The sequence below is a fragment of the Zootoca vivipara genome, chromosome 1 (genome assembly GCF_965207765.1).
Source record: "Zootoca vivipara chromosome 1, rZooViv2.hap1.1, whole genome shotgun sequence".
NCBI classification, from domain to species: Eukaryota; Metazoa; Chordata; class Lepidosauria; order Squamata; family Lacertidae; genus Zootoca; species Zootoca vivipara.
The window spans coordinates 30,036,647-30,054,114 of record NC_142582.1 but is presented as its reverse complement, the minus strand read 5'-3'; the positions used below and the strand labels follow the sequence as shown (position 1 = coordinate 30,054,114).

At 43.1% G+C, this 17,468-nt stretch overlaps 1 protein-coding gene across 1 annotated transcript in view; it reads right to left on the bottom strand.

Annotated features, from left to right (window-relative positions):
* The window catches only part of ACVR1 (activin A receptor type 1), a 74,977-nt gene that overhangs the window by 17,321 nt on the left and 40,188 nt on the right, over positions 1–17,468 (bottom strand). The window contains exons 2-5 of the mRNA XM_035131858.3: positions 16,415–16,488; positions 6,625–6,888; positions 4,659–4,876; positions 961–1,060 (exon numbers count right to left, since the gene is read on the bottom strand). Coding sequence (XP_034987749.1) covers positions 961–1,060; positions 4,659–4,876; positions 6,625–6,888; positions 16,415–16,488 — 656 coding nt within the window. The remainder of the gene's footprint in view (positions 1–960; positions 1,061–4,658; positions 4,877–6,624; positions 6,889–16,414; positions 16,489–17,468) is intronic.

Here is a 17,468-nt window from a genome sequence, read left to right as displayed (position 1 = left end):
GAGCTAGCTCAGAAATATCTGAAATAAATAAATCCCTGGCTGTACTTCCCATATCTTTCTATTTTAGCAAGCAGGCACCAGGAGTTACCAAAGACCTGGAGCACTGAGAATGCTGATATCAGCTCCACCAATACCTCACCATTGGAACTTTGAAGATTCTGAGAACAGATTCAGGTGTGTGTTAACTGTGCGGCTGTTTTTGGAACTTGAATCTCATATGCCTTATATTCTTGTCATCAGCCCGCAGTACTGCCTACTCTCCAGCAGTTTACCAAGTGGAGCTGCCACCACCCAGCCCTTGTATTGAAAATAATTCAACTGGTGAAGCCAAAGATTGGAAACTGTGAGCATGGATATGCACGGTACACACTCTGCCACTGAGCAGGGGAGACTAGCTAACTGATTTGCACATGAAAATAGTGGTGCCTGTTTGTGTTGTATCTGGTAAATGAGGGCGACACAGTAGAAGGGAGCAGTACATGAGCTCACTGGGGACCCTCGTTTCAACCCAAGCAGCCTAAAATAAGCTCAATTCAACACAGTGCCACCTGCTCTCCTTGGCAGCCACACATGACTAACGCTGGTCTCTCGTTTCGTTACCTCGCCTTTGGCACACATTCATCAGTAACAGGTGTAATCCAGGGTAACGGGACACACGACACCTTTGAGGCTCTTGGCATTACACAGAAGGGACTTCCTGTCCAAAGATTCCACTCGCAACTCAATACAGACGAGCCGCTTAACCATTTGGTCTCTCTTTGAAACAGGCACACCATTTTTTTTTTACAGTGCAATCCTATACGTCTCTATTCAGAAGTAAACCCTTTTTGAGTTTAAAGGGACTTACTTCCAGGTAGATGTGTACAGGATCGCACCCTTCTCCGTAGCACGCACTCATACATGCACACAGCACAGAGGAATCCTCAGGGCTCTGTCCCAGGTAAGAATAAGATTACTAACCCACACACTCCAACAGCGTAATCTGCCGAGCCACCGTTCTTTGTACCAGGAAAGGAAGGCCAGAGCCACTCCCCGATGTACAGCTATGGTCCAACAAGTCCTGTGTAAAAAATAAGACCACATATTTGGAACTAGAAGTGAAACGGAACAGAAGTTGGCATTCTGCCATCTCCATCCCTTCAATTCATTTATTGAAGGCATTTTTCTTCCATTTACATCGCACTCCGGGACCTATTGGTCTGCCATTTGGAAGGCTTAATCCACTCTGCAATGGCCTCTGTACCTGTAAATTGCATCCACTTTGGCCAAGGGGGAGGTGCTATAGCTGTTTTCGTAGTGAATGGAGAGCACATAGTTTTGTTTGTACAGAGCAGCTTGGAACTCTAATTACATATCAAATGTGAGAGAGCACTGAGTGACTCAGGAAAAAAAATCACAAATTAAAAAATGCACAGAAACAGATACAAGGTGGATCTGCAATTTGCTCCCTGGTTTTCTGCACCACAAAAGGGAACTCTTCCTGCCAGGGAACGGTAGGCTAATAATTCCAGACCTTCCAAAACAGTAATCTGCATTACTTTGCAATTATAGTATAGTTGATATATATTTTTAAAAGACATCCACCATCCAAACCAGTAAGAGGCTGAACTCCAGGGGTTACTGAAAACATATATGCAGCCATACATATGTTGGGTGGGAAAGTACATATAGGCTATGTGAACACATGCTAACAGAAGCCCCCTTCAGGCACTGCAATGAAGAGTTAAAAAAACACATGGGTTGGGCATTGGGGAGACAAGGACCCCAATTACCAACTATTAAGAGACATAGCTGCCAAGTCTCCCGCTGAAAAATGAGGGATCAGCAGCGGGGCGGCACCGGAAGTTGCATCTACGCATGTCTGGACATGCGTAGAAGCAACTTCCGGTGCCAGTGCCCAGACATGGGCAGAGCAGCACCGGAAGTCGCTTTTACGCTCATGTGTAGAAGCGACTTTCGGTGCCGCTCTGCCCAATTTCCAGTGCCCAGACATGGGCAGAGCGGCCCCTGAAATGGAGCCTCCCTGGCAGGTAGGAAATCCGGGGGATTTCCGGGATTTTTTTCTATTTGGGATAACAGCAGGAATCGGATTAAAATCCGGGGGTTTCCCGTGAAAAACGGGAGACTTGGTAGCTATGTTAAGAGAGAAAGTGTCTGCAGCAGGGAGTCTTCAGTACAGGTTTTCCTGGGTTCTAGAAATGCACAAGAAGCCTCCACTTGGGGATAGCTCTGTCGGTACAGCATGAGGCTCTCAATCTCAGGGTCGTGGGTTTGAGCCCACATTGGGCAAAATATTCCTGCATTGGAGGCGTGTGTATACACGCCCTTCGTGGCCCCTTCCAATTCCACAGTTCCATGATTCTATGAACATGCACGAGATGCAGAAGGTTCTCCAACACAGACCATTGCCTTCCACTTGTTGGAAGGTGATGGGAACTGTGAAGGAGGAGGAGGAGGAGGGGCAGAGCTTGACACACTCACACCCTGCTGGCCCCTCCTCCTCCTCAAGTGGTTTTTTTTTCTTCATTGTAATGCAAATCTTCATTGTAATGCCTGAAAGCTTTTGTGACTGGCTTAAAGCAGAGATTACTGAAGTGTAATCCCCTTCTAACTGTCTATTCAGGTTTTAATGCAGTTTATCACCCAATTTGGAGAACTGCTCCTACTCAGCAGTTTTATATAATATGCCACTGGGGGAAGGTGGGGGCGGACTGAAGTGCCTTCTTGGTTGGGAAGCTCATCTTTTTAAAACTAGTTTATTAGAACTGTGGCATTTTGGAGTGGTGACTTCATCAAAAGGAAAAAAAGATACGAAGTTCAATAAACACTGCTTTAATAATTATAATTAATTACATTATTATTATTAGACTCACCCTTAAGTAAAAATACGTGTAGGAGTCCCAAAAAGGAATGCCACCCTTAAATACTGAATTTTTAATAGGATTTGATAGAGCAGTCAAAATACAACTGCTACATGCCTACGCACAGTGACCAAGGAATAAGTCCCATTTAACTCAACACAGCTTATCTCTGAAAATAAATACACAGGGTTGCAACTGTTAAAGCCCAAAATGGTTACTGAAATTTGACTGTTTCGAAACTTCCTGTTTTGGACTTAAGCACTTAGTAGGAACTTAGTAGCGCAAAATAGGGTCTGAAGCTCAACATCAAAAAAACCAAATAAGCCATGGTTTGAAATAGTTAAAGCTATGGTTTTCCCAGTAGTAATGTATGGAAGTGAGAGCTGGACCATAAAGAAGGCTGATCGCCGAAGAATTGATGCTTTTGAATTATGGTGCTGGAGGAGACTCTTGAGAGTCCCATGGACTGCAAGAAGATCAAACCTATCCATTCTGAAGGAAATCAGCCCTGAGTGCTCACTGGAAGGACAGATCCTGAAGCTGAGGCACCAATACTTTGGCCACCTCATGAGAAGAGAAGACTTCTGGAAAAGACCCTGATGTTGGGAAAGATGGAGGGCGCTAGGAGAAGGGGACGACAAGAGGACGAGATGGTTGGACAGTGTTCTCGAAGCTACGAACATGAGTCTGACCAAACTGCGGGAGGCGGTGGAAGACAGGCGTGCCTGGCGTGCTCTGGTCCATGGGGTCACGAAGAGTTGGACACGACTAAACAACAACAAACTTAGTAGGAAACATTTCTTAAAGCCACTCAGAATAACAAAATCCATAAATAAAGTGTGTGTGTGTGTGTGTGTGTGTGTGTGTGAACACACACCTTTGATATAGAGATATAAGCAAGTGCCATTAACTCAACATGAAAAGGATTTGTATATTCTACTGCAATCTTGTACTGAAAAATGCATTTTAAATCACTCAGGTATAACCACAAGGTGGCAGCAAAACAATTAATATCTTCACTTTTACAGCATTTACCAAAGGAATGATGGATAGCCTACTGATCCTGCCTTCAAAATATACAGCAGTCTTGAGCCACTTGCGACATGCCAACACTAATATGTGTTCACACTATCAATTGTATACACACACACCACATGCACATCGTGATTAACTCACTTCTAATAAAAGTACCAGAAGACATACAAGAATGAATGAGATCAAATCATCAGACTTCCTCCGTGTCATAATTCTCCCAGTGAAGCTGAACGTTTCAGACCAAATAGAAGAAAGCACTTCTTCACACAGTGCATAGTTAAACTATGGAACTCACTTCCACAGGACACCCACTTGGATGGTTTTTTAAAGAGGAAAAATCCACGGAGAACAAAGCTATCAGATTGATATGTTCTATCTCCACTGCCAAAGGCAGTATGCTCCCTGCTGAGAATCAGAAATGGGGGAAGAACTGAGGTCCTGCTTGCAGGATTCCTACAAGTATCTGGCTGGCCACTGTGAGAAAAGGATGATGGGCTGGATAGAGCTTTTTTCCTGAGCCAGCAGGAATCTTCTTATGGGAGCATTAAAAACCCATAGAATATAACAGAATTCAGCTCCTAATGACATTTTAGTTTTTAAGAGTGTGGGCAATGCCTACTCCAAAGCTTATAAAAAGGTAGTTGTGAGAAGGAGACTGTGCGTAATGTTCATATTTCACAAGTAACATTTTTGGCAGCCTGATCAAAAAATAAAAACAGCAGAATGCTTTCAAAGGAATAACAACAGATAAGATTTACTTACTGCCAGGGTGCTGTCACCAACGTTTGATGATATGAGTCCCTCAATGGTTCCATATTCTGGATCCCTTGAATTGAGCCTTTCCATATGGTACTGTTTCACTTTTCGGATGATCAGCATCGTCACTGCAGAAAATATCAGGAGCGCCAGAACTGAAGCTACGACAAATATGATAAGTGTTTCCGTGGTGTAACCCAGAGATTCCCCTTGAAGTGGGTGCCCTTCACATAAAAACAAAAAGAAAGAACAGAAGGTAAGTCAAATCTTAAATACTGGGAATTTTGACAAAAGTCCATTGAAAAGACAGACACACTCGCTTTTTGTACATTTACTGTAAATCCTTATTTTGTTAATAAAAAACCCCCACACAATTTAAATGGAGAATTCAGGTGCCTCAGAAGGACTCGGTGCGATGAAGAAGGCTTTGGGGAGGAGGGAGACTCGGCAACTGGCCATCAAAAAAATGAGAAGCTATAACCTAGAAGTGTGAAATCTTTCTTTCCAGCTCTGGTGTTAACTCCAATATTTGGTAGACTCTTAAAAACAGCACAGCAGGCTAAATGGGAACCCAGCTGGAGCTCTTGAACTTTGCGAGGCCATTCTTCCATAGATACTTGCATCCTGTGCTCTGAGAGAATACAATACTCTATATTCCTTATTTTTAATTATGTATTTATTTTCTTACATTTATATTCTCCTTTCTGACATCATGGAAGTCCACATGGTTTCCAACCGATCACCCATCCAGGCACTGGCCAGGTCTGAACCTACCAAGCTTTTCTCAAACAACTGGACCCCGATGGTCCCACTTGTACCTCAAAACGTGCCCCCTTTTTTAGGGCCTTTCTGCACTTATCATTTATAAGCGGTACACCTGCTCTTTGAGTTAATGATTTCAAGAGTGAATTTGGAGCTGATTGCCTGCATCTCTGGTCACATGTCATTGTTATTAGAGAGCGAGTGTAGGGTTTTCTTCTCCACACTAATGGTGAGTTGTGTCTGAACTGAGAAAAGTTCCAGGGTTGTGGTCACACCCCTTTACTGCCTCCCGCCAGTAAATGACGAAATGTGGAACCTCCTTAAGGACCTTATGTGGTAGCAACTATACCGCTATGAATAGGAAGTGTGGAAGGGCCCAAACACTTGTATCCCACCTGGTTTGTTATATTCATAGTCCCACCAACTTCCATCTCATCTTCAGTTTTTAGATCTCAGTTTGTTCTTCGTACAGTATAAGCTACAGTATTCCTGGTTCCTGTAGGGAGCAGTTTTGTATCTGTGGAATCTCTCTGTGTTTTATAAAAACCCTGATTTTCCAGTGTGGAGAGCCTCCACAGATACAGGAGCTTCTTGCTTCAATAATTCTCCAACTTGGGAAGCCAGATCTAGAACACTAATTCCTGCCACACCCCTCACATGTCCACTTTCCCCTAAAGAGCCAGTGTGGTGTAGTGGTTAAGAGTGGTAAGACTTGTAATCTGGGGAACCGGGTTCGTGTCTCCACTCCTCCACATGCAGCTGCTGGGTGACCTTGGCTAGTCACACCTCTCTGAAGTCTCTCAGCCCCACTCACCTCACAGAGTGTTTGTTGTGGGGGAGGAAGGGAAAGGAGAATGTTAGCCGCTTTGAGACTCCTTCGGGTAGTGATAAAGCGGGATATCAAATCCAAACTCTTCTTCTTCTTCTATCTGGAATGCCTGGAGAGGCCTATACACTTGCCTCTCACACAGAGATCGAGGTCCTTAATTTTCCAAATCATCACTATTGGTCAATATGCTTCCACACACCACGACCAACCATTCCTCCCTTCTCTTTCATGTATTCCATTTCTGGAGATGTCACACATATTCCAAGGCCACAGATCCCATAACATCATAGATCTCAAGTCAAAGACAGCGAGCTTATTATAAGAATCGCTTTGCTAATAATATTAAATTTGTTTCTGGAAACCAAAGAATAAGACTTTCACCTTTCGTTGGCAGCTGTGCTGTGATGTTCATGTTACACAGGTTACCCTGACAGCATTCGACCGCTTGATCAGGGGAGGGAGGTGTTTTACATGTCATTTTCCCTTGTTCGTAGACTTGGAAGCAGCCCTTCTGATACACTTTAGCGCCATTGTTGATGCTCAAAGAGGCAAAGCACTGGTGGCCTCTGCAGCGGTCGCCATTCACACATGACGTGCCTTCACACACACAATCGTAGTTAATCAAGGTAGGTTTATGCTCTTCATCTGCATGGGGGAAGAGGGAAGGAAAACACCATTTCAATAGGCAACTTATACACATAGCAAATGCATTATGATATTTTGAAAAATAAAAATTAGTTTGCTTCAGGGGCTTTGCTAACATTTGGCTCATTCTCCCTTCCGAGAGGAACAGAATCATAGAACTGAAAGGGACCCCCAAGGGACATCTAGTCCAACCCCCTGCAATTCAGGAATCACGGCATGTGGTTCCCCATCCAATTTAAAACCATACCAGACCCTGCTAAGCTTTGCAAATGTGTCAGCAGTTTTATTGATGCACCACTAGGAGGAGAATGAGAAGAAACTGCAAGCTCATCAACATTTCACACTACAAAGAAGGCTGGTGCATTCTGATGACTTTATGATTTTGAGTGTGCAAATCAAACATTTGGGGGTGGGGTTGTCTCTTCACAATGGGTGATATTTGTACACAAAACTGAATGGAGATCAACAGCAACTAATACAAATTGCCACAAAGTCTTTATTTCCAAAGATTACAAATACATCAACCTCTTTAACAACTTCCAAGAGTTGGGAAGTGCACTCTGGAAAGTTTTGAGCAAACCAAGAAGACCTCTGTATCTCTAAAATGCCCCCCCCCCACGAAATTTGCATTGGCCCACTCTTTAGGGAAGGGATGAGAACCTTTTTGGCTCCCTGGGCAAGATCCTTACAGGATTGGCCTTGCAGCCAAAACTGACAGGTGAGTGCAGGCACCCAACTGTCAATCACTTGACATCACAATGACATCAGACGCAAGGTGCATTGAAGTCCCAAAGTCGAGCTTTCAAAGCACCTTGAAAGATGCTGCCAAAACAAATGTGTTTCTCTCCCCCCCCCATTTGTTTTAGCAAGAGATTCTAAAGCAAGCCCCTTCCTGAATCAGTTGAGAGGTGGGGATTAAACTCTGCTAGTATGACTGGGAAGCAGCACACCCAGCCAAAACCAGATTTCAACCCACCCACCAACTGATGCTACTTGTGGTTTGTGAGAAATGGCCTTGCAGGCCAACTTGGGACAGCCTGGAGGGGTCAAAATTGACCCACAGGATCGAGGTTAAGGAGAAGTCCTGAAAACTCTTTTATTCTGGTTTTTGGCTTTACTGAGGTGCTGTTATGGCCATTAAAAAATAACTGTTCTATTGGCTGACATTTTAATGTTAACTGTTTTTACTGCCATTTTAAAACCTTGGGGTGATATCCAACTAAGTCAGAATAGGCACCATGGAATCAATGAATTTAAGTAACTAAAGCTCATTTATTTCAATGGGTCCACTCTCAGTATGACTAGTATTGGATATCACCCTTGAATTTTAATGTAGTATTTTATTGATTTGTTGTAACCTTCTCTGGAAGAGTATACAGTCTAAATGGCAGGCTTAGAAACCCATTAAATAGTAATAAATAATACATAGCCACTCAGAATCTCTCTATCCTATAAAGGTGTCAATGTTGCTGATGTAAAACCTAATTACCCAATCACATTAGGCCCTATTCTCTAGCATGCATCCCACACATCTTGTCAATTCAGATGACATGCAAACTATATTTAGCACAAACCATTGTTTAGAAACCAATTTCAAACCATGGCTTATGATTCCGGTTTGCCATCCACGTACAAACTGTGGTTTGTCAATTCAGACCCCCTTCCTTAACTGCGGTTTTCAACGTCATCTGAAGTACGCTATTTGTGCAAAACTCTAATAGCCAGCACAAAACACTGCCTACAGGAGATTTTATGCTTCTACACTCTTCCTTTCTAGTCCAGATGTTCCTGAGAAAGCAGTGCTCAATCCTATCGTAGCAGTTTGAGTCTGGAAAGCGGCCAATCTATCACTTATCAGGGATTTTTGCAACAGGCTAAAAAGGCAATAGCAGTCAATTGTTACACAAGAGAATGCATGTGTATACAACAAATACCCCACCCAAAGGATAAACCAAAATCTTATCTTTTTATATAACTATTTTAGGAGGAAAGCAAAGTTTGCTAGTTTTTATGCAAGCAACCAGCCCGAACACATCTAGCAGAAGTGGATTTTCAAACAGAGTATGGTTGAGGAGTCACTGTTTTTAAAAATGTACAGACTTCATTACAAACTAATTAAGAATCACACAGAACAGAGAGAAGCAAAACAATATCCAGGTGTGCTTTGATCAGTTTTCAACACAAGTCTCACCTTTGCATACCAGGCAGTTCTTTTCATTCATTAGCAGTCCTATGGACTCTCAACCAGCTCTTATTTGTATTTATTCATTAATACATAGCTTTTAATCGGATTGAATACTGTATATGTACACATTGGGAAAGATTACGAAGCTGCCTGAAAGGGACACAGTGTTCCCTTAAACTTTCCAGGACACACCAGCTGCTCTAAAATCATTAGTCTTACCATTTGGTGTGTGTGTGTGTGTGTGCGCGCACACACACATGCTAGGTATGGTTGCACCTTCAACAGGTTTGTGTGCGAACATGGATAGAAGACATATAAGTTGAAGCACATGCTCCCCATGACACCATCCCCTTTTGGCCATTCTACTGGCATATACCATGTTTCTCCAAAAATAAGACACCGTCTTATATTTATTTTTCCTCAAGAAAAAACCACTATGGCTTATTTTCAGGGGATGTCTTATTTTTCCCTCTCCTCCTGCCATGGCCGGCATTGCTGCTGCACCTATCACTATGTCTTATTTTCGGGGTATGGCTTATATTCCTTGAATGCGTAAAAATCCTATTATGACTACATCTTAAAATAGGGAAAACAGGGTAGTCACCAACAGAATGGTGCCTCCAGCCATAGTATCTGGCATGTTCTACCAGGTTATCTTCCATGTAGGAAGCATAGCTTGATGTTCAGTGGCACAGCGGGGCTTCCACCAAACACTATAGCTCAGGGGTGTGGAATCAGTGGCCTTGTGCTGTTGGACTGCAACTTCCATCACCCCTGATCACTTGCCATGCTGGCAGGGCCACAAGATGCCCCATCCATGATACAGTCTCTTAGTCAAAAGGATCTCCAGGATTATGCCCTAAAGCTCCAGCTGTTAAATTCTTTCAGCCACTGTTCACATAACTAGCCATACACACACACACACACACACACTGTATATATGTGTGTGTGTGTTTTTAAAACACACAGAGACACATACCGGTATATCACATTTGGAAAACATTGAGAATATTGCTGGAAGCAAAACAGATATTTAGCACAATTATATTTTTATATAACAATACGATTGAGCATCCTCTGGAAATGGTGAAAGGAAAGCCATTCAAGTCAACTTGTCTTGTTAGCAAAGCAAAGCAATTTCTTTCTTTCTTTTTTTCACTCTAGCTTTAATAGCAGCCATACTGGCTTAAACAGGAGGGGGAAAATAGCATATGGTCACTAAGCAAAACAAAGCTAATTGCACAAAGCAGCATCTAAAAATAATTCACAGCATGGACCCTGGTTTTCAGCTCCAGCACAGGTTTTATTTTCAAGTATACAGCCTGTAATTCCAATGGGCTGCTGTTGTCTTCTTTAACGGCAGTTCTACCACCACCACCCATTCCAAAACATTCATCTAGAGAAAGGCACCCCCCCACACACACACACACACCCTATTTCAATACACAAATTGGAATATCCATCTCAAGTTGGAGAATAATTAGAACACAGTTCTGGCATTCGTATGATCTAAGTCTTTTCGTGATAACTGAATTCACGTGCAACGGATCAGGTATTGATATCTCGGGGGGCGGGGGAGGAATGGGTCTGATCTATCCATAGAAAATTCTGGCCATCTAACAACTTCTAACCATTAGATCTGGATTGGTGTCTGAATGCAGTGGTAGATAGGATGAGGATCAACAACCCTGGGAGTGCAAACATTTATGCATTAAATAGAGATTATTCATTTGGGAGAGACTGAGCTACAGCCATCAGTTTATTATAAAATACTGTTCCTAACGTTGTATTGAGACCCACAACCATTGGCCAAAGCTCAGACAAGGAGACTTTTGGGAAGCAAAGTGGTGGCACACTACCAAAAACCCAGTATTTTCTTGCAAACCCATCCCTGGGAACATACATTTCAGATTAAGTGGCTCCTGGGTGGAACACCTAGGCGAGGGAATGGCACCACAGCAGACCACTGCAACCACGCTCATTTCCCACTCCCAGGCTTAAGAGGCTGCCGCCACACAGGAAGGGAGATGGGCACAACCACTTTGTCTCTGTCCGTTACAACTTTGCATTTTATGAAGGATATAACAATTTCTGAATAGGAAATGCATTCACCAATGGTAAGAGGAGCCCTTCCAGTTCAGAGCAATATCCTCTCTTAGCCCAGCATCCTGCTCGCCATCGTGGCTGATCCAATGTCAAACGGGAAGCTCACAGGCAGGAATTGATGGCAATGATCTTAACATAGCAATAACGAACCATTAGATAATGACATTTCCCCCCCTTGAGGCCTTGGTCCTCAACACCTTGGCCAGCCATCCAGACCAAAGGTGCGCAAAAGCTGCCGAAACATCTACCCACAAGAGAACCAATGTGATCTTTCAAAGCCAATTTTCTCTTGATAACAAAACAAATTTCCACATTAGAAAAGAATCATATGTGAACTTCCACAGGATATTTCTGATTCCTTAGGGTGAACCTTCATCTCTCCCCGACCCCCCACCCCTATTTATTTGACGGTGAAATTCAAACACAACTGGAAGGTTCTTCTTTTACAGATTAAAAGGGTACAACAGGCCTAATCCAAATTAGGCAGGACTTTCTACTCTGCTTTGTCACTATTCCCTAACCGGGAACTCTTTTCACGTTCAGTAAATACACAGGAAAAACAAGACAGAAAATGAACGTAAGCAAAAAGGTTAAGTTTTTAAAGTGTGTGTGTGAATGCTACAAACCAGGTGTTCTTTAAAAAAAAAAAGAGGGAAGGAATGGACTACCCCACACATTTAAAGCACTATTGTATCACTTTAATATTCTTGGACAATCCCTCAATCTTTATTTTGGTCAAAAACAGACAAGCAGCAGCATTAACAACAGCAACATAACAACAGCAACATCAGCGCCAAGGTGTAATGTGTACCAGTAATATTCATAGAGAAACCTGGGAAATGTAGTTCCAAGTGTGCTGACCGCACAGAGGTTAGGCTACAAACTATAGTTCCCATGGTTATCCAATACAGTGGTATAATAGTGCTTTAAATGTATGGTGTGGATGCAACCAAGTAGACTATATCCCAAATAGGGCTGTATGGTAAACAAGTGCCTACAAGGAGAAGAGCAAGTTATGAAGAGCTCTTGCACACTATAAATATATTTGAGGTCCCTTCGTTAGTTCACCCTGCCTAAGAGAACAAGAAAGTCCAACAACCCAGTCATAAAAGGATACAACTTAAGAAAATGAACAAGGCAAGAGCACATAGGCCATGGTTATGTTGCAAGGCCCAAGGACAAGATGTCAACAAAGGAAGTGTGTGGGAGGGGGGTGAACCCTGCAAAATGTCATGGATTGTTCCATTACCCCCCAGTTTATTCAGAACACTGTTGGCAACAGGCTTAAATTTCCTCCCTGTGCACAGAATGCACTTCTTAGAAAACACCCGCACAAACATCTACTTGCTTGCAAATGGAAAGAAAGAGATAAAGGACAAGGCCGGGGCAATCTCCTCAATAGGCTAGTTTTCCAAGAAGTTGATAAGGGCATTCCACACAAAAGCAATTGCTACATACATCCTGGGGTGCCACAAGTCCTAGATATTTCACTTAAGAGTTCAAATGGACGCCACCCTAAGCATAATTATGGTCCTAACCAGGGGAGTCTCGAGCAGGTCGGCCACCCTGGCGCTGAGGGGCAGAGATCGTTCCGGCGCCCCCACAGGGCGCAGCATGGTTTCCGCGCGGCTTTGCCGCATGGCGACCGGCCTACCGGCCCAGCGCCCTGGCTCACAGCGCCAACGGGGGGCTACCTAGAGCCGGCCCTGGTCCTAACCAATAAGAATACCAGTAGGTGGGTGGGTGGGAAGCAGGGCCCCATTCCAGTTCCTGGACCAAATGCAGGTATGTTGATTCTGGAGGAGGCGGGGAATTGGGGCTTCCCCTTCCCCTAGGAGTTGCTCAAAGTTCCACAGCACCTTATAAGCAAAGCAAGCTTTGCACCTTGAGACAAATGAACTAATTTATTCAGGCCATCACTAAAGAATAGCTTTAACTTGTGTACAGCAAAATCCTTTATCTCCCCCTAATGATGGTTTTTGTGACCAGTTCACTCCTTTGAAATAGTTTTCCTGGCACTGCCCTTGAAGTTGCTCCTTGACATCTTGTCAAGGAGATGATAGAGGGCCTTCTCGGTAGTGACACCCGCCTTGCGGAACTTCCTCCCATCAGATGTCAAGGAAATAAACAACTATCTGACTTTTAGAAAGCAGCTGAAGGCAACCTTGTATCGGGAAATTTTAATGTCTAATGTTTTACAATTTTTTATGTGCTGTAAGATGCCCAGAGTGGTTGGGGAAACCCAGCCAGATGGGCCGGGGTATTATTATTATTTATTATTATTTCACGAAGATTTTTGTCTCTCTTCCCTTTGACTATTCCTTGCCACTGGTTGTACTGGCAGAGCTGATGGGGGCTGTAGTCAAATAGCAACTCAGGATCCAAGCTTTAAAGAGCTGAGTTGGATTTTGTTAATCCACAGAATAGTGCCTCTTACTGAGGTCAAGTAATGCCTGGCTTTTCAAGCATGAAGAATCTATACAGATAACAGAAAGATTGCATAATGGGTTCCACTAGACATTCTTGGACTTTCAAAGACTTTCGCCCATACGCTCACCTCTGACCAAAATCTGCTGTCAAAGCATAAGTCCTATCACTAATTGAAAGGGAGGGGAGATAGGAAAGCAGCTCTCCACGCAAAAAATTGAACATCTCAAGACAAAAACAAAACATGGAAGGGATGCTTGACTCATGCTGATCCACATTTTCCATCTACTTTCTCCCCTAACTTTAAGGACAGGCCAAGTGTGCAATGCTTCAGTTTTTGGGACATGTTTTCCTCTCAGTTTTGTAGCTGAAAAAAAATGGTGTTGTGTCAGTGATCTATTTATACAGCTAGACAGGCACACTGAGGTTGGATTACCTCATCTTCCTCCCCAAATGGTTCTCTTTCAGGAAAATCATTACAGCAGCAGCACTCAAGAGTCCACAGCTACAATCCCCTCATTTTGTTTGATAAATTCTATCATACTAGAATGGCCAACTGCAGGGTAATAGAAAGGGGAATAATCCCACTCATCTTTAAATTCATCAGCTCTCTTAAAGCAATGTTGCATGCACACATTATTCACTGTACATTTTTAAAAATAATATTTAGAACATGGGTAGGGTTATCCCTCTGGTTTTTTTTTTCTTTAAGCAGCAATGTATGTAATTTCCAAGTAGCTAAACCACAAAGAAATAAAATGTTAACAAATTGATTTGAAGAAGAAAAAGAAGCCAATGTTCTATTTCTGAAATGTGTGCAGTCCCTTTTGCTGAGGTAACATACACAATTGTATGCAGCCATATGTGGCAATTCTGCGTCCTCTCTCAGAGCTATAATTCCCAGAGCAGTTTAACAGGCAATCCCTCTTCAGAAGGTAACTCTGGAAATTGTAGCTCTGGAAAGGGGATACTAGTCTTCTAACAACTCTCAGCACCCTTAACTACAACTCCCAAAATTATTTGGGGGAAGCCATGGAATACCATCAGAATAATAGGTCCTGTTGTGTGTATAGTCATAACCATAAGTTTTGCAGCAGAGATGTGCTTTCCTTTCACACAGTAAGAAGCAAATCTATCTACTTCTCTCTGCAGCTTTAGAGCCTTCCTATCAGACCAATTCCAAATATAGGGTCAAACAAATAGTTGGTGGTAGAAGGGAGTTCCTGTAAAGAATATCATGTTATAATATAACATTCTAAATCAAAGATTGGGGAGGGGGGTAATTTCAGAAAGCAGCAATCATTTTTTGCAGCCTCCCTATCTGACAGAAGCAGAAAAAGTTAGGAAAGACTAGCAGAAGTCCATGTGCAAAAACAAAACAGAACACAACCAAACCCACGCATCTCTCTACTAACTCAAGTTAGTGCCATTTACCGGTATGTATTTAAAATATTTTGAGAGAGCCCTTCCAGGGTGGCATACAGTAAACATAAGAATTAAATGAAGAAGTACAAACACAATAGAACCTGTCAGACAATTTGCAGATTGAGAAGCAACAGGGAACTAAAAGGATTAAAAGCCGATGAGACTTTATCAGACAGTGGTGTCACATTATAAAGCAGAATTTCATTGTGCATGTATGGAAGACAGAGGAAAGACTATTGACAATGAAACCATAGCCTACAGTATGCAGTACTGCAAAAGCAGACATATATTTCATTCAGAAATCTTAGTACATCTCAGCAAGAGATTCACCAACAGGTTCATAATGAATAATCTTACTCTGGTGCCGTATAAATGAGGAACACATTGTCAGCTTACCTAAGTGGGCTTGTCACAGGTTTACCACCACTATGGAAATAAATCTGTTCTCATTTTCATTTTCTTCCCTTTGGATCTGACATTAACCCACCTACTTATTCACCCACACTTCTATATGAAGCAAACAATGAACCGAACAATGGAAAGAGAAACAAAATATGAACAAGGGAGAAATCTATAAGGAAGTATCAAACTGGAGCATGGGCCCGGATAGGGTGGAAGAGTAAGCATTTGCCCAAGATTTATAGTGCATAGACAGAGATACTCTAGAGGGGCTTTGAGGGATTAATATTTTTTGCTAGTGCAGATTATGTCAACCAAGTATTTTTCACAAGACGTTCTGCCATCTAATGAGACCTCATTACATAAATATATAAAGGCAACCAACAGGTGTTCTCTTATTTATTCAATGCTGATACCTTGCTACTTTTAATGTGAGCGTGGTGGAATAGGAGAGCCTGGTGAAAGGTAGATAATAATTATTATCATTACATGTGATTGACAGGTGTCAAATCTGGCCCATGAAGCCAGAAAGGTTCCCCACCCATGGTCTAAAGGGATTTTTTTTGGGGGGGGGTAAGCAAAGCAAGAAAGGGTGCAGCCCTAACCTTGTGCCTTCCGTCACATATATTCACACTCAGGAGAGAGCAAGTGTGCCACAGAAGAAGAATAAGTACTTGGGTGGTAGAGTGAATTAAGTCAGAGGGAGGAAAACACTCTTTGTCCTCTATTCCCTCTCCAAATTTACGGCATCCACTACTGGACTCCAAAATTTACAACACACACAAAAATCCTGTAGTTTCTGGCTTCCTTGCTACATATTTGCACTTTTCCTCCCAACAGCTTGGCTTCTTGATTGCCCCATACAAGAACGTATGCAAAAACTTGGCATCTGCTCCCTGTGACTGATGAGCATCCACAGTCCTTATGTGACTCGTCAGGCACTAAAATAACCAACCCAGGTTTCCTACCCGCCTCATATCTTACCTTCCATGCTGGGTGAAGGAAAAGACACCATCACTAGAACAGGAATAATCAGAAGTCCATTTATCATTGTAGACCTAGGGGAAAGAAAAAGAAAAAAGATTATTGCTTTAAAGATAAAGAGAGAACTACTTGACCCAACTGCATAGCTAAGATTAACACTGCCAACTGCCTGAGCGTCAATTGCCACTTGTTGGGTTTACCAAGACCCAAACTCTTTTCAACAACGATCTCTTAAGACAGACTTCAAGAGCCTTTGGAAGCGGGTGGAATCTGCAAGGGCAAAAAAGAAACGCTTCTTCCTCAACCGAAAAGCTAAGTGTGTATCAAACTGTTCACAAGTCAAGAAGAGAATATATATGTCCACATATCCCTGGTCTTTTCCAGTCAAATACATAGTCCAAAACCGGTTTGAAGTTCACATCACAACGATGGGTGTCAGAATATTTGACCTGGGACTATATTGCAAACAGTGTTCAAAACTCCAGGGGGTGATGAGATCAATGTCTGCTGCCTTCCCTTCCGACTCTCCTTCTCTCTGGTGGAGGAACAGTTCCAGACTCAAGAGTGAGACTGGCGGCTGCCTGACCTGCCTTCCCTTTCAGCTCCCCTTTCCCCTCCCCTCTGCTCAGAGTGGCCTGCTTGCCTTCCCTTTCAGCTCCTTTTCCCCTCCCCTTCCCTCCAGTGGATGAACAGCCCCAGCCTTGGCATTTCCCCCATAACCGAAGTGGCCTGAAGCTCCCGTTTCGTTTCTACCCTTGGCTGCTCCCTCATCTTTCCTCCTTCCCCCAATAGATGGAAGGAGGACAAGGAGAGCTCATTGGTCCTCCAGCCCTCCTCTCCTTCGGCCCTTTCCCCACAGGGTGAGGGGTCCCCTCAAAATGGGGTTTGGGATACACTCAGTGTATAGGGAGGGGAAGGCTTCTCCTTATGAGTCTCTGGGTGTGGGGGTTCCCACTCCAGCATCTCACTCTTCTTCGGCTGCTGCTTCCTCCCCCCCCCTCTGTCTAGGTAGCAGTTGCAAGGACGTTACCCCATTCACCTCTATGTAGTTCCA